At 38.1% G+C, this 17,978-nt stretch overlaps 1 protein-coding gene across 5 annotated transcripts in view; it reads left to right on the top strand.

The window, feature by feature from the left end:
* ZNF638 (zinc finger protein 638) overlaps positions 1-17,978 on the top strand; it is a 102,301-nt gene that overhangs the window by 6,554 nt on the left and 77,769 nt on the right. For 4 of the 5 annotated variants that reach the window (XR_002824373.1, XM_023732827.1, XM_023732831.1 and 1 more), the window contains exon 1: positions 2,421-3,311. The exons of the other annotated variant lie outside the window; for it this stretch is intronic. Coding sequence is in view for 3 of the 4 variants with exons in the window: in XM_023732827.1 (XP_023588595.1) it covers positions 3,256-3,311 (56 nt within the window). In the remaining variant the exon portion in view is untranslated. Of the gene's footprint in view, positions 1-2,420; positions 3,312-17,978 lie in introns of those variants that run through there. 5 annotated transcript variants of the gene reach the window in all.

Genomic DNA, 17,978 nt, shown 5'->3' with positions numbered 1-17,978 from the left:
AAAACCAAACCCATTGCCATTGAGTTGGTTCCGACTCATAGCGACCAGATAGGAGAGAGTAGAACTGTCCCGTAGGGTTTCTGAGGGGCAGCTGGCAAATTTGAATTGCTGACCTTTTGGTTAGCAGCTGAGCTTTTAACCATTGTGCCACCAGACTTTGGAAACCCACCTTTAATTACCTTAGGTAAGTGGGAACATTTTTTAGCCCATGCAGTCCATGAAAGACATGAACAACCAAATGGCGGGGAGGACAAGGATGGTAGGTAGTCCTTAGGAACAGTTGGAACTGGGTATTGAATGTTGTCCTTTTTGGTCCTGCTTACCTCTATCGGCTTTATTTTGTTTCAGTGCTTGTGTTTTCTCACTAAGGCAGTATAGCTGTCAACAGCGTTTGCATTTTGTACTATGTCTACCACTTTTTCTCATTTCTAGTTAAAAAAATTGCAGGGAAGATTTTTTGTTTTTATTGTTTTTAGCTGAGTTGAATTATTATTTTTATTGTACTTTAGATGAAGGTTTGCAGAACAAACTAGCTTCTCATTAAACAGTACATATATTGTTTTATGACATTGGTTAACAACCCCATGCCATGTCAGTACTCTCCTTTCTTGACCTTGGGTTCCCTATTACCAGCTTTCCTGTCCCCTCCTGCCTTCTAGTCCTTGCCCCTGGGCTGGTGTGCCCCTTTAGTCTCGTTTTGTCCTATGGACCTGTCTGATCTTTGGCTAAAAGGTGAACCTCCGGAGTGACTTCACCACTGAGGTAAAAAGGTGTCCGGGAGGCCATACTTTAGGGGTTTCTCCAGTCTTTGTCAGGCCAGTAAGTCTGGTCTTTTTTTGAGTTAGCATTTTGTTGTACATTTTTCTCTAGTTCTGTCCAGGACCCTCTATTGTGATTTCTGTTGGAGCAGTCAGTGGTGGTAGCCGGGCACCATCTAGTTGTACTGGACTCAGTCTGGTGGAGGCCCTAGTAGTTGTGGTCCGTTATCTTTCCCTTGTGTCTTTAGTTTCCTTCATTTTCCCTTGCTCCTGAAGGGATGAGACCAGTGGAGTATCTTAGATGGCTGCTTACACACTTTTAAGACCCCAGACGCTACTCACCAAAGTAAAATGTAGAACATTTTCTTTGTGAACTGTGTTATGCCAGTTGAGCTAGATGTTGCAGGGAATAGTTGACTCTTCTAGCTTGGATCAGGTGGTTTCTCTTTGACTAATCTATTTATTGGGATGGCAGGGCACTCATATAGTAGTGATGGTGTTAGGTGCCGTTGTCGAGTCACTTCTGACTCGTAGTAACCCTATGCACAACAGAACAAAATGCTACCCAGTCCTGTGCCATCCTCACAGTCGTTATGCACGAGCCCATTGTTGCAGCCACTGTGTTTATCCATCTCCTTGAGGGTCTGCCTCTTTTTCACTGACCGTCTACTTTGCCAAGCGTGATGTCCTCCAGGGACTGATCCCCTCCTAATAACGTCCAGAGTATGTGAGATGTAGTCTTGCCATCCTTGCTTCTAAGGAGCATTCTGGCTGTACTTTTTCCAAGACAAATTTGTTTGTTCTTTTGACGGTCCATGGTATGTTCAATATTCTCCGCCAGCGCCATAATTCAAAGACATCAATTCTTCTTCAGTCTTCCTTATTCGTTGTCCAGATTCACATGCATATGAGGCCATTGAAAACGCCATGGCTTGGGTCAGGCACACCTTAGTTTTCAAGGTGACATCTTTGCTTTTTTAATACTTTAGAGAGGTCTTTTGCAGCACATTTGCCCAATGCAATGGGTCATTTGATTTCTTGACTGCTGCTTCCATGGGCATTGATTGTGAATCCAAGTAAAATGAAATCCTTGACAACTTCAGTCTTTTCTCCGCTTATCATGATGTTGCTTATTTGTCCAGTTGTGAGGATTTTTGTTTTATGTTGAGGTATAATCCATACTGAAGGCTGTAGTCTTTGATCTTCATCAGTAAGTACTTCAAGTCCTCTTCACTTTTAGCAAACAAGGTTGTATCATCTGCATAACGCAGGTTGTTAACTAATCTTCCTCCAGTCCTGATGCCCTGTTCTTCATATAGTCCCACTTCTTGGATTATTTGCTCAGCATACAGATTGAATAAGTATTGTGAAAGCATACAACCCTGATGCACACCTTTCCTAACTTTAAACCATGTGGTATCCGCTTGTTCCATTCGAACGACTGCCTGTTGACCTATGTACAGGTTCCTCATAAACACAATTGTTCTGGAATTCCTATTCTTTGTAATATTATCCATAATTTGTTTTGATCCACACAGTCGAATGCCTTTGCATAGTCAATAAAACACAGGTAAACATCTTTCTGGTATTCTTTGCTTTCAGCCAGGATCTGTCTGATATCAGCAGTGATACCCCTGGTTCCACGTCCTCTTCTGAATCTGGCTTGAATTTCTGGTAGTCCACTGTTGATGTACTGCTCCAAGCACTTTTGAACTTCAGCAAAATTTTACTTGTGTGTGATACTAATGATATTGTTCAATAATTTCCACATTTGGTTGGATCACCAGCATGTATGTGGTGTACGTGCTGTTAAAAAAGGAAATAAGAGGATATATATGAGTATTAAAAAAATGAAATCTGTTGCCGTCAAGTTGATTCCAACTCATTAGTGACCCTATAGTACAGGGTAGAACTGCCCCATAGGGTTATCAAGAAGTACCTGGTAGATTCGAACTGCGGACCTTTTGGTTAGTAGCCATAGCTCTTAACCACTATACCACCAGAGTTTCCTATATAAGTGTACTCACCTGTTTATCAAAAAGTTGTTTTCCTGGAAAAAATAATATCAAAGCATTGTTACGTGAGATTGTTACTGCGTGGTCTTCATGGGATTGTGCATTCTGTTCACGTCATGAAATCACGATGCTTATCACTCCTTCCAAATGGCAGTGAAGTTTGTGATGTCCTTCATAATGCCAAATGATGTTTCTAATTGCTTATATTTGTTTTGTTTCTTTGACCATTTCCTGAAGGCACCACATTTTGGCATTTTACCTATTATCCAGCTTGATACTCTGTCTTCACACTTGTGACACCTTCAGCATTTTGACTTGCATACTTTTTGTGAGATATGAGAGGACAAAAGTAATGATAAAGTTTGCTAAGTGGATCTGTCTACATGGTAGAAGAGATTAGCAGATTGAGTGTTTGTTAAACTGAGGAAAGCAGAGAATGCTATCTTAGTGCTTTGTGACTTTACAGTAGGACTCAGTCTTGAATGAACCGGCCTGTGCAGGAACTGCATTTTCAAGTACCAAGGCAACACCAACTAAGGTATGTAGATATGTACCTAGAAAAATGGTAATGGTGGTTTTCCCTTTGTAGTAGGATTATTGAAAATTCTCTTTTCTGCATATAATTAAGGTGATTTTTCGTCTTTCCGTTTTTGACGGAGGGTGGAAGAAATGAAATCTGTATTTTTTATATTAGGAAAAAAAACAAAGCTTATAAAATAAATTTGCATTTCCATATCTAGGCTGAGGCATGTAAAGAACAGGTAAAGATGTAGGTTCTCATGATCTTGCCACTTGCTGGTTAAGTTGGAAGGCTTCACTTAGTCCAGGGTTGTTGTGTGACTCAAGTGAGATAATGAATATTAAAATGCTTTGTAAACCATGTAGTGCTGTCAAACCCAAGTGTCAGGTTTGATAGAAACCTTTTCATTATGAATCTAATGGAGCCATTATGATCTGGCTGGTTAAATTTTAATGATGCTTTTGAATTCTAAGAGATTTCAGGTCTCCGATACCTATAAGAAAAAATTAAGGGTGCCCTTCCTTCCTGAAAGATGGCATCAAAATCGCAGGTAGTTCTTCATTGTCCGTGGTAGTGGACATTTCAGAAACACCTCATGGGATCTAATGGTGATATCTTTTGAATCCATTAAGCCATTTCTCTGTGTATGCTTCAAGAACTCAATTCCTACTAGATGCTTCTAAAATAATTTTTATGGTTGACATTATATTGAACATTGCTTATTTTGGAGTGGCATGTTTTAGTTCTTAAAAAGAGATGAGAATTTTGGACTACTTGTCAAAATAATAAACCAGTTTTAAGCAGTTTAGAATGTTTTGTGACCATTAAATATCCTGTTTTGAAGAATATTAAATATGGGAAAATAAAATGTCAGTTGAAAATAGCAAGTAATGCAGTTCTGATTTCACACAGTAAAGTTTGGTGTAATCCCCTCCTCCTGCTCGCTCACACACACACAAACACACAACTAGAAGAAACTCTGCAGCAACTAGAAGAAACTATCACAAGTATTACTTTATTTTGGATCATGGGTTTATTGGCAAGGACTTTATTTACTGCTATTTTATTTTCTATAACAAGCATATATTATTTAATCAAGAATTAGAATTTATTTTAAAGAGTTAATACTGTTTAATTGCAGCTGTTTTCAGAGTTAATAATTAAGCATTCAGATCTCAACTCAGTTTTTCCCGGTTCATTTATATGATTTCATAAGTTGGCCATCCGTATGGTCTTCTAGGTGAGCAAACTTTATGACCAGAGCTCCTGGGGGTAATTGAGCTGTCATAATTTGGTTGTTTTTCAGGAGTTAATGCCAAATTTAAATCAGTTGCAGTCCAGTCAGTTCTGACTCTTGGTGACCCTGTGTGTGTCAGAGTAGAACTCTGCTCCATAGAGTAATTTTTTTCCTTGGGAATAGATCGCCAGGCCTTTACTCTAAGATACCTCTGGGTGGACTTGAACCTTCAACCTTTCAATTGTACCAGTGTCATTTTCTAAAGGCAGAGTGTTTATTTATTTATTTTGGTGTGGCATAACCTAATTTTTAATCACATTTCTTGTCAAGAACTCTTTGCTTGTTTTGCTTAATTTTACTTTATCTCACAAGTTACCTTTTTCCACCAAAAGGTAGAATGATACAGAGACAGATAATGAAATAAGAAGTTTTTAATAACTGATAAATCAGGTGGAAAGGAAGGGTATAGAGAATAAATAACTAAAATGAGATTTTAGACTTAAATCTTAGTTTATTCATACATTACCTGTTAATCATAACAAATTAGCTAATTTTAATTTTTGTTAGATCTTGCTGTGGTAATGTTAGATTGAGGAGAATGAAATTTTCAGTAACTCAAGTTGGTTTTATACTCTCTTCCCCCTTTGTTTTCTGTTAAAAATCATACTTTGCACCTAAAATTTTTTTTGTTATGGGAATTTTCAAACATGCAAAAAATAGAGAAGAAAAGGTAATGACTCCCTATAACTATAGATTTTGAGTTTATAATAGCCAAAGAAAGGATATAACTTTAGACCGGAGTATACTATTGTGCACTGGGGGAGCTTGTCCCGCCCCCTCCCCTTATCTCTGCATTTTAAGTTTTTTTCCCCCTAAGATTTTTACATTATTAGAGATTATTGCATCAAAACACTTTTATAAAGAACAGCTGACTATCTTGATTACATTTATCTCTGGGGTTCTAGAACAGCAGTTAACGCAGTTTTTCTAGTGTGGGGTTTGTTCTCTGGAAATGTAACTATTCTTGTGAATGTGTTCAGCTAGAGATTGTGTTTGTAGGAATAGGAGGTGTTTTTCTTACAGTTTCTGCTTTTGCTTACCTCTTTCCCTTTTTTTTCTAAATGTAATTACCGTCTGCTTTGCAGAGGCAGAAATTTAAAAGTTACTGATGCTCAAGAGTATGGTTTGGCTGCCTGCCAAGCCCCTGCCCAACAAAGGAGAGTGGAAAGGAGAAGGAAAGAAACATTAGGCAGCTCCTTTGTGAGACACTATACTGAGTTATCTTTTATCTGATTTAGTTCTTACAATAATTCAGAGAGGTAGATACTTTTCCCATTTCACAGATGAGAAAACTGACGCTAGGAAGGTTAAATAGCTTGTTGAAGATACCGGTAGTAAATGGTGAGTATGGTAGAATTCAAACTCCTTAATCTACCTTACGCTTCTCATTTGGGAGATAGAAATAAGTGCTTTTTAGTATGGTTGAAAAAATTCTATTGGTACTACATTTTAGTGCTAAGAATAATGTCATGCAATGAATGATCTAGAACTTTTCTGATTTAATAATTTTTAAAACTTTGAGGAAGATGATGTTTTCTTCATTTTATAAATGAGAGAACTGGCTACTAAGTAGCACAGCTGGGATTCAAACCCATATCTCTTGGCACAGCTGGGATTCAAACCCATGTCTTTTTGCCCTCCCCCCCTTTTTTTTTTTTTTTTTTTTACTCTGCCTTGATGCCTAATTGTAGTCCTCCTTTTCGTATCCCTGAAATATAGTAAATAACCCAACACTGCAAATGTTCTTTAAGTATTTAAGTGAATTGAATTACTAAATAAAATGTTTTTCAAATATCAGAGTATCAGCTTAGAAATGAATTTGAAAGACTACATATGTTACTTCATTCATTGAGTTGTCAGTTTAATGTGTGCCGTAGGAGATGATCAAAAGGATTTTTGTGGGGTTGGACTTCACAAGGAATGGGTTTGATTCAGAGATAGGACTAATCTAATCTAGGTGATGAGGTATGAGTAAAAGTATGGAAGCAAGGTGTCTCAGAAGACGTACCTGGCTATCTGCTTCTGAAAGGCCACAGTCTTGAACACCCTATGGAGTAGTACTGCTCTGTACCCATGGGGTCACTGTGGAGATGGTTGTTCTTGTTGGGTGCCATCAAGTTGATTCTGACTCATAACAACTGCATGTGATAGAGTAGAACTGCTCCATAGAGGTTTCTTGACCGTAATCTTCGCGGAAGCAGATCACCAGGTCTTTCTCTCTCAGGGATGCTGGATGGGTTCAAACCACCAGCCTTTCGGTTAGCAGCCAAGTGCTTAACCTAGCAAATAGACTAATTTGGCTTTAGCAGAAGGTTTGCATTAAGTATTACTAGCTAGTAAGATATGAAGTGTAGATTGAGATTAGGTTATAAATACTAAATGCTGGACTTAGGAGTTGAGACAGTATCTTACAGGCATTGGTAAAGTGAAGATTTTTATGTAGAGAAAGATATGCTGAAAGACATGTTTTAAGGATACTAATCTGACAGGCCCCCTGGTGGCGCAGTGGTTAAGAGCTCAGCTGCTAACCAAAAGGTCAGCAGTTCGAATCTACCAGCTGCTCCTTGGAAACCCTATGGGGCTGTTCTACTCTGTTCTGTAGGGTCACTATGAGTTGGAATTGACTTAGTGACAATGGGGTAATCTGACAGTGACAGAGTGAATTGGAATGGAGGCCAGCTGTGGTGTAGAAAGATGAAAGCTTGTAGTAGGGTGGTAGTTGTGAGAGAAAAAAGGAAGTATGTATGAGAGGTATTGACAGGAATATGTAGAATTTTATGATTAGTTAGAAATGAAGAATGCGATGTTTTTTTTAAACCTTGCTGGCTAAGAGAATTGGTGTAGAGAGAGGCAGAAGATTGAAGATGGATAGTTTTTGGAGAAAGTCCAAAAGCCAATAAAAACAGTAGCTAACATAACAGTTGGCATAAAGGAGATAGGTTCCCATCAAATATGTCTATCTCCATAGATAATTTTATCAGATAGTTCTTAGTTAACAGAAGACTTGAACATTTTATTTAACTGAAGCTGTATTTTGTCTTGGTCCAGAACTTTACAACTCTGTCAGATACATGCCATTAATAGCTTTATTTATAACTTTTTATCATTCCAGCACAGCTGTTTCTTTTTATTATAGTATTTTATTCAGAGGAGCCCTGGTAGCACAGTGGTTAAGAGCTCGGCTGCTAACCAAAAGGTCAGCTGTTTAAATTCACCAGCGGCTCCTTGAAAACCCTGTGGGGCGGTTCTTCTCTGTCCTATAGGGTCAGAATTGACTTGACAGAAACAGGTTTATTTTATTCAGAAACTTTCCCTAGAATATTACAAATTTTCTAAAATTTGATAAGCACATGTTAATGAGATCTTGTTATTTGAAATCTCAGTTTTCCCAATTCCCCAAAAACCTTTGAAGGCACTCATCCTACAGAACTCAACTCAGGCATCCACTACCTCTTGCAGAAACCTTTTTCTGATACCTTAGCGTTGTCATGATGCTGACAAACTGTACTGCAGTTGAATTACTTTCTTTTTATTGTTGGATTGCAAGCCCTTTGGCTGTAGGAACCATGTAGGGACTGGAATAGTGACTATCATGTAATGTCAGGTGCTGTGGGGTCGGTTCGGACTCATAGTGACCCTGTGTACAATAGGATGAAGCACTGCCCAGTCCTGCACCATCCTCAGAATCGATGTTGTGTTTGAGCCCGTTGTTGCAGCCACTGTGTCAATCCATCTCATTGAGGGTTTTCACTCTTTTTCACTGATCCTCTGCCTTACCAAGCAGGATGTCTTTCTTCAGGGACTAGTCTCTCCTAATAACATGTCCAGAGTGTGTGAGACAGAGTGTTGCCACCCTCACTTTCAAGGAGCACTTTGGCTGTACTTCTTCCAAGACAGACTTGTTTGTTCTTCTGGCAGTCCATGGTATATTTAATATTCTGTGCCAACACCATAATTTAAAGACATCAGTCATGTAATAGGTTCTCAAAAACAGAAAATTAGAATCTCAGAAATAAAAATGAATGAATGATTCTGCATTACCCTTTCCACTAAAATTGAAAAGAAAGTGGGAAAAAGGCCTATGATGTAAAGAAAGAGCCTCTGAGAACTTATTGACCACAGCAAGTGAGTATATCTCCTCCTTACCCCACCCTATAGTGGTGTGCAGGATTTGGACATTTCTTGGAAGGAACTTTCTAAGCTACTGACATTGCCTATTAAGTAGTTCTCCTTGATTAAAAAAAACCAGCAATAATGTTTAGCAAAGCTGAGGTGTACAGAAATGTAATAGCAGCAAAAGGTAAAAGCATGTGGTAGTGTAGGAGAGCCAGTAGCTAAAAATTGGATAAGGAAAGGGGAGAGGTGGAGAGGGAGTTGTCATTTTTGTTGTTAGTTGCTGTCGAGATGGCTCCGACTCACGGTGACCCATGTATAACAAAATGTTGCCCAGTCCTGTACCATCTTCATGATTGTGTTGGCATGTTTGATTTCATTGTTGCTGTCATTGTGTCATGTCCTCCAACCTAGGGGGTTCATCTTCTAGCACTATATTGGACAGTGTTCTGTTGAGATTCATATGGTTTTCATTGGCTGATTTTCTTAGGTAGATTGCCAGGCCTTTTTTCCTAGTCTGTTTTAGTAGGTGTCATGGTTAAGGTTATGTGTCAACTTGGCTAGGCCATGATTCTCAGTAGTTTGTCAGATAGTATGTAATCATCCTCCATTTTGTGATCTCATGTGAGCAGCCAGTCAGTTGAAAGGGGAGTTTCCTTGGGGATGTGGCCTGCATCTAATATATATGAATGTTCTGGCAAAGCTCTCCCTGTCTTGATCCTGCATCTGACTCGTCATCCTCTTACTATGGTTCTTGAGACATGAGCCAGCAGCCTGCCGTCTGACCTGCCGATTTGGGGATTCGCCATCTCCTGCAGCCCAGTGAGGTAGCAGCCTGCTGTCTGACCTATTAATTTTGGGTTCGTCAGACCCTGGAACCATGTGGGTCAGGAGGAGCCTCCAGCCTGATGCCTGAGCCACCTATTCAGGGACTTGCCGGCCTGCACAACTGTGGGAGCTATTTCCTTGAAATAATCTCTATATTTTTATATATATGCTTCACTGGTTTTTCTCCTCTAAGAGAAACCAGTCTAAGACAGTAGGGAAGCTGTGCTGAAACGTGTCCATCATGGGTGGCCCTGCTGGTATTTGAAATACCAGTAGCATAATTTCAGCATCATAGCAACATGCAAGCCATTACAGTATGACAGACTGACATGTGGCAGTCAAGTGAGTTGTCAGAACCACCTAAATTTAGCCTTGAAGGCCTAGGTTCCAAAACCCCTGAATAGAATTTCTTAACCTTTTTGGCTCATAAGCCATTTTGAGGATTAGATGAAAGTTAGATTCTTTCTGTTTGAATTTATCCTCTCCTTACCCCCCAAAAAATCACTTTTCTAAGGTATTGCTCCACTTTCTGGTTTCAGTATTAACAACTTTCTAATTTTCCTCTCCAAATTCCGAAGCTCTTCTCCAACCCAGAAGGAGCTTTCATGTCTTTTCTGCTTGGTTTCTGACTCTAGGCATTCGAAGCCTTGTATTTTGATACTATGGCCTGTGCTCTGGGCCTGTAAAAAAATTATCGTAGAACCTCAGTTGGTTTTTATTCTAAGCTATATTTCTCACTAAGGCAATGGATGCTATATACTCCATGATTTGGAGAATAAGAAAAATGAAACGCTCACTTAGGAAAACCACTCATCCAGAAAGTGGTGTGTTCTTTAATGATTATGGATAATGAAACCTGCAAAAGTTGGAACCTCTGTAAGGAAAACCTGTCAGAAAAGAAAAAGTAAAATATTTTCCACCACTAGAGAGCTATAGAAAAGTGGTAAGACTGCACCCTGTCAAAAGCAGAAAACTTGTTAAGACCTGGAAAAACAAGGCAGTCCTGTTGAGTTCTGGTTCTCACGGGTTTCATCGTATTTACTGTTTTAAGCATTTGTTCTAAGTTTCTGGCTATTGGTTTTTACTTTGATGATGATGTGAATTCTGTGATATTAGCAGTATTTTCAGATTATTGGCAAATCAGTGAATGTCATCCTTTGTGAAACCCCTTGGGTTTTATCTTCTAATAGCAGTTTGGGAGGACCTAGGGCGCTATCACATTTCCTGGTTTAGGATTAGAAGCCTGCTTGACTATTTATTTTTTTTATTGTGCTTTAGGTGAAAGTTTCAAGCTCAAGTTAATTTCTGATACAAAAATTTATACACATATTGTTATGTGACACTAGTTGCAGTCCCTATAATGTGACAGCACATTCTCCCTTTCCACCTCAGGTTTCCCATGTCCATCCAGCCAGCTCCTATCCCTTTCTGCCTTCTCATCCTGCCTCTGGACAGGAGCCGCCCGTTTAGTCTTGTGTATCTGCTTGAACTAAGAAGCACAGTCTTCACGAGTATTATTTTATGTTCCATAGTCCAGTTTAATCTTTGTCTGAAGAGTTGGCTTCAGAAATGCTTTTAGTTCTGGGTTAACAGAGAGTCTGGGAGCCATGTCTTTGAGGGTTCCTCTAGTCTCAGTCAAACCATTAAGTCTGGTCTTTTTACTAGAATTTAAGTTCTACACCACACTTTTCTCCTGCTCTGTCAGGGACTCTCTGTTGTGTTCCTTGTCAGGGTGGTCATTGGTGGTAGCTGGGCATCATCTATTACTTCTGGTCTCAGGCTGATGGAGTCTCTCGTTTATGTGGCCTTTTTGAGCCTACTTGACTTTAGACATAGGTGATGGTAATGCTGTATACATATGTAATACCATTATATGGGTATTTCATCTTCAGCATTTTATTTTTTCTCCATATGTTCATTAAAACTAACACGTAGTTAAAACATTACTATAGTTTCGTATTTTGAGTGATTTTTGTTTTATACCCCTCAGTTAGATTGGCATTAGCAGCTACCAGTTTTTCAATCTGTTGGTACACTCCTATAATTAATATAATTTAAATATATAGTAAAATGAAGAAATAAAATCAGGAATAAACCAAAACCCCGTTGCCATTGAGTCAATTCTGACTCATAGTCACCCTGTAGGACAGAGTAGAACTGTTCTATAGGGTTTCCAAGACTAATCTTTATGGAAGCAGACTGTACATCCTTCTCCTGCAGAGTGGCTGGTAGAAATCAAGAATAGGAGTAAAAGATCTGTTAAAACAGAATTAGCAATTAAGTGCCAATAGTGAAAGTAGGCAGTAAAAAAGAAAGCAAGGAAACGAGTATAAAGAAAGCTTTGTAATAGTCAGTTGTAAGGGAATTGCTGAACTGAAGTATTTCTAAAATAACAATATTAAAGGGGGAAAATTACTTTCTAGCCTTTTTTTCAAGTAAGCTCATTACTTTGGAGTCTGTTTTAAAACCCATATTTTGCCTTTTTTTTTTTTTCCTGTGTGAGTATAAGCAATTTCCATTAAAAAAAAGTCTAGTGAATGTAAGCTTTTTATTGCTATATTGATATTTGTTACTGTTCATACATACGTAGATGAATTTTAAGACTAGGACAGTTGTAATCATGGTCCATGATATGCCTTTTTCTAAGTATTATTTCATATATTCATTTTTCAAATACTAGCATAATTGCACGCTTTTCTGTCTACCAGACAGGTAACTGAGTAGTAAAAGACTCTTTGATTTCTCTTTGTATATCCAGTTCTAGCACAGAGCAGTAATAAGTTTGGATTAATAATTTAAGAATAACTAGCTAGTATACCAGGGTTAGTTCCTAGCCTGGAATTCTAAAACGTCTGTTCACTGAATCAAGAGTGTTAAAACTTATGTAGCTTTTGTTATTTCTAGATTGATCGGGAAAAAAAAGGAATTTTTTTTTGCAGTACCACTGATGCTTGTGGGTGCTTTTGCTTGACCCTGCCAACATTTGATTTTGTTTGATTTTTGTTAACCAAAGAACCTAATATGTATAATATTAGTTAAAGCTAATTTCAAACTACTGTGCTAGATTCTGTACGAGAGACTACTGTATGAGATTCTGCAGCCAATATGAGTGTATGGAATGCTTGATTACAGAATAATTTTATTTACAAGATAAATTCAAATAAAGATAGACTTTAAATCAAGGCTATAGTTATATTTTTTAAGTGGTTGTTTCTCATCTTCTAGAGAGCTGAAACATTATAGTGACTTTGTTAATTTCACGGTTACCTTAGAACATTGCTCAATTTAAGTGAAATGATCTTTAGGTTTCTGGAAGACTTATGTGCAGTTTTTTTTCTAACTTTTTATAATGGTAAATGTCAAACATACCAATATGATAGTGAAACCCCAAGTACCCGTCATCTGGCATCTATAGTTATCAGTTCATGCAAGTATTGTTTATCTACATCCCTTTTTATTATTTTGCAGCGTGTTGCAGACGTGTCATTTTATCATAAATATTTTAGTATGCATTTCTAAAAAATAAAGCATCTCTAACAACAGTACCATTTTCACACCTACATTAATAATTCCTTAATATCAAATAGTCGTTGTTAAAATTTCTTATTTACCTCGTTTTTTAGAGTAGTTTGTTCAAATCAAGATCCACATAAGGTCCATACATTGAATATACGGAGAATTTAATAGATGTCTGGCGCAGTAGTTAAGAGCTTGGCTGCTAACCAGAAGGTCGGCAGTTAGAGTCCACGAGCCGCTCCTTGGAAACCCTATGGGGCAGTTCTACTCTGTCCTTTGGGATCGCTATGAGTCGGAATAGGCTTGGTGACAATGAGTTTGTTTTTTGTTTTTCGCTAACTCTTTAAATTCATAGCATTGTGGTTTTTAACCTTTTTTTAGACCATGAATTCCTTTGTGGTTCTGATGAAAGCTATGAATCTTTTGAGCAGGAAATGCTCATAAGTACACTTCACCTTCACCCCACCCCCAAAAAAAAAAAACCAAACCCATTGCTGTCGAGTTGATTCTAACTCATAGTGACCCTATAGGACAGAGTAGAACTGCCCCATAGGGTTTCCAAGGAGCTCCTGGTGGATTTGAACTGCCAACGTTTTGGTTAGCAGCCGTAGCTCTTAACCACTACGCCACCAGGGTTTCCTCACCTTCACCCCAGCCACCTAAATTTGTATATACTTTTCAAGGAGTTGATGGTCCCTCTAAAAGTCCCAAGAATCCACAGGTTCAGAACCCTTGATAGGTACCCCCTCTCACCCTCCCTCTCCTTATATATATATATTTTTTGGTTGAAGAAACCAAGTGTTTTGTTGTATAGCTTTTTCAAGACAAACCTGGATGTTGACTTCATCCTTGCGGTATTGTTTAGCATGATTCTCTAACAGTCCCCCTCCCCCTATTTCCTGTAAACTGGTAGTTACATCTAGAGGTCTAATCACATTCAGATTCAGGTTCTTTTTGCTTCCCAAAAATACTTCATAGTGCACGTCCATCAGGAAGCACATAAAAATATGGTTGTCTTTCTTTGTGATGTTAACAGCTATTAATTATGATTGCACAGATCCATTAATTCATTAGTTGGAAAATAATGATATTCTAATTTAGTCATTCCTTCTTTATTAGCTGGAATAGTCCTATAAAGAGAAACTTTCCTGTGCCAACTATTTGGTTACCCTGAAGTATAGTTCTTAAAGGAAAAGCAGAATAAGTGCTTTTTTGTTTTTTCCCTTTATTTTTTAACCAGTTTTCAAAGTAATGAGTTGATTTCCTCACACCCTATAAGGGTGACCAATGAATTTTTGGTTTTTTTAAATATTGTTAGCTCTTGGATTTAGACATTTTGATATGTCTCAACCCATTGCAGTTATCTTGTTGATGCTCCGATTGTCCTGACTTTGGCCAGTGAGAGTCTCTAAGTTAGCTCCCAGGTTCTTTTAATATGACTCCAGTGGCCTTTGATAGCTTCTTTGCTATGTACAAAATGTTCCAGATTAATCTTACAACATTCTCTACTCCATACCTGGAGTAAGCCATCTTTCCAGGGAGTCCTCGTTTCTGTTAGTAGGAAGTGGTATTTAGGGATCTTAATCTAACTAATTAGATGCCTTATTAGATCCTAGTCTAGCTAATAAGGCACTGCCTTAGTATTGTCTAGTCGTTTTCACACGTGCATATTATTAAGATTAAATATGTCATTAGTCCATAGAGTGTTACCTTATTGATCTTAAAATTTCTGTCTCCCTTTTGCTTTAATCCATAATTCACCCACAGCAATCTCAGAATGTAAACAGTCATACGAATAATGATTACTGAAATCAGTTTGAGGTCCCCCCCCCCCCCAGTTCTTGTCCTTAGGGTATATCCTACCAGGGTTGTGTAATAGTATTTTCCTCATTCCTTTTTACAGCTGCAAAATATGGATGTACCATAGTTTAGTCAACCAATTTCCAGTCTCTCTGTATACCCTGTTAATTGCAGAGGCATGTAAAGGGAAATTTCCAGGAGATTTCTAACTGTATTTTATCATTTTGGTTTCTCTAATTCTTATGAGATAATAAATCCATCTAAAACTGGAATGTTAACTCTATGAAGGAAAGGATCTATCCTGTCTTAGTAACCGTGGTACTTCCCCACCTAGAACAGTGTTGTTACTAAGCATTTGTTAAATGGATGAATATAGGGGCAGTGGTGGTTCAGTGGTATGATTCTTGCCTTCCATGCCAGAGACCTGGGTTCAATTCCTGGCCAGTGCGCCTTACGCACAGCAGTCACCCACTGGTTTGCCAGTGGAGGCTTGTGTGTTGCTATGATGAACAGGGTTTCAGTGGGGCTTCCAGACTTAAGGGACAGACTAGGAAAAAAGCCCTGATGATCTACTCCTGAAAATCAGCCAGTGAAAATCCTATGGATCACAGCAGTCTGATCTGCAGGCCATCATGGGGTTGGTGTAGGACTGAGTAGTGTTTAGTGTTGTTGTGCATGGGTTCGCTATGAGTCAGAAGCATACTCTACCACAGCTAATACTAAGAAATGGATGCGTAACAGCTGGATTTAAGTTCCTCTCAGATACACTTATTGCTAAGAATACAGTTTCCCAATTTTTTTTGGAAGTATCTAGCAATGTTTTAGATGTCCCAGATCAACCTGATAATTGATTTTGGAATTTTATTATATATTTAAATGTGTTTGTCAGTTCTTATCAATACCCAACATTGTGTTTCATGCTTCTGATTTAAAATTCACATCATTGTAGAGGGAATTCTAGTAGAATTGGGGACAGTCACATCATTGTAGAGGGAATTCTGGTAGAATTGGGGACAGTTGAACAAATTTATATTAATTTCTCATAATTCCTCTTAATGACGGTGTTTTGATGAGCTACTTTGTCAGGAACTTCTCTACTAGGACTAGAAATTTACGGTAGCATAAGGTGTTCTGTGATTTCATATCGGTGGATTACTTTCTGGAAATGTTACTAAATACAAACAAAACTGATATATACTAAACTGAAAAGTATGAAATTAGGAAGAAGTCTTGGGATAAGTGTTAGAAGTGTTGACTTAAAGTTCAGGAGGATGAAAGAAACTTGTTCTCAGATAGAGGAGGAGGTTGGTAGAAGAGACCTCTTAGAGAGACATGTGCTGTAATAGTGGGTTTGCCAGGATATGAATGTTAAAAGAGAAACTTTTCTGTCTAGGTAGCAGGTCTTGGAATCACAGTGCTCAATAACTGCCTGAACAGGCCTCCAGTTTGTCTACCCAAGAGAGAAGGGGGAGAGATCTCTTTGGGAGAGCTGGGGCTGTTAACTACTCTCTCCTCATTATGTTAGATGTCGTGACAAGACTAACCATATAGGAGGTCTAGTATAATTTTTTTTTTTTAAGGCTCCTAAAAAATGCAGACAAGCCAAACTTATGTTTGTTTATGGTTGAAATTTCTTAACTAGGAAGAAGTCCTTTAATTTTTCTCTTCATGTGTATTCATCTGTTCTGTGAGAGACTAATGTCTTTTCAGGACTGATACTCAGTGGCTACACACTGATAACAGCTATAACAGTTAAAATATGGAAGTAATTCAGTACCACCTCACCACCAGCTCCCCATGATCTAGCAACTAAAAGGTTAAGGGGGAATGGGAGGAGGAGGAGCTCAGGACTCTGCTTCCACACTGTAAGGCAAGTTACTGTTCTGATTGGCCATTGTTTGTGCTTTACTGGTATCACCCCTGGAGAGATGCATAAAGGAAAACTCAGCTTTGGGAAGTGGAAAATGAAAAAAGGTTTTTGGTAAACAACAACTTTTTAGAGCCTTTAATATGCTGATAGACATTGTGCACCTCTAAGAATGGCAGTATGTGCAGTTTTTCAGACTTTTCTTGACAAGGAAGCTCTCTTGTGGAATACTTGCACGATCTTACAGGACACTAGTATTCTGCAGAATACAGTTTGTGAAGAACTGCTTTGCAGTGCTAGGTACATTAGGAAGTAGGTAGACAGAGTTTTGCATTAAAGAATTTAAAATGTAGACGTTTTCAATGGATACTTGTTCACAGTTGCATGTAGTAATTGCTGTGAGTCAGAATCGACTCGACAACAGTGGGTTTGGGTTGGGATTGAAATCTGTACCTTTTCTGTTTTATTATGGGGGAGAGACAGTATTTGGAGGAGCTTGTGCACCTGAAGTTGGGAGAGCAGTCTTCACCAAATGGGGAAAATGGCGCAGAGTTAGAGTAACTGTTTGACAAACTGCTTGCTTAGGAAAGGATTGTTTTTGTTTAAGGATTAGATAAAGAGAAAGTTGTTCTTGGAAGTATTTTTATTATGTAGAAGATAGGCACAATTTCATAGGAGTTAGGATTGTTTACAAAAGACCTAGAGTTTGTTATAAATTAACGTTATTTACAGAGAATTTGAGTATCATTGTACAGTAAGATTGTGTCTGCTGCTATGTAATTATTTTTGTTTCTGTGTTTCATTCTCATTTGAAAATTTGTGTATGGGAATAATGAGAACTTTCGATGTAATCATTCAAATGGCTTAACGTATTTGAGGGTCTTTTGAGTAAGCGTAGGATTATATACTTGAGAAATAAGATAATTAAAGTTAAATCTAAAATTAGTAAGATGGAGATTGGCTAGATTTGATCAGGCCTTAAAATAAAGCTAAGAAGTAAAGGGAATGAGATAACTCCCGATTTTTAAACATAGAAGTGATGTGGTAAAAATGTTCTTCTGCAAAGATTAAATCTAGTGGCAGCATGCAAGATGGTTGGAAGGGAGAGTGTTAACCAGATAAAGCCCATTTCTCAAGCCAAATTAACATTTTACTTATGTCCATTATATATAAATAAAGAAAAAAGTACAGTAAAACTTGTGAAAGCCGGAAGCTTGTCAGAGAAGGAAAACGCAAATATTTTCCACCAAAAGGAGTGATAGAA

Source organism: Trichechus manatus, unplaced genomic scaffold (assembly GCF_000243295.1).
Source record: "Trichechus manatus latirostris isolate Lorelei unplaced genomic scaffold, TriManLat1.0 scaffold00004, whole genome shotgun sequence".
In the NCBI taxonomy this organism is placed as follows: Eukaryota; Metazoa; Chordata; class Mammalia; order Sirenia; family Trichechidae; genus Trichechus; species Trichechus manatus.
The sequence above is the reverse complement of the archived record's forward strand: the minus strand, read 5'-3'. Positions and strand labels throughout refer to the sequence as shown.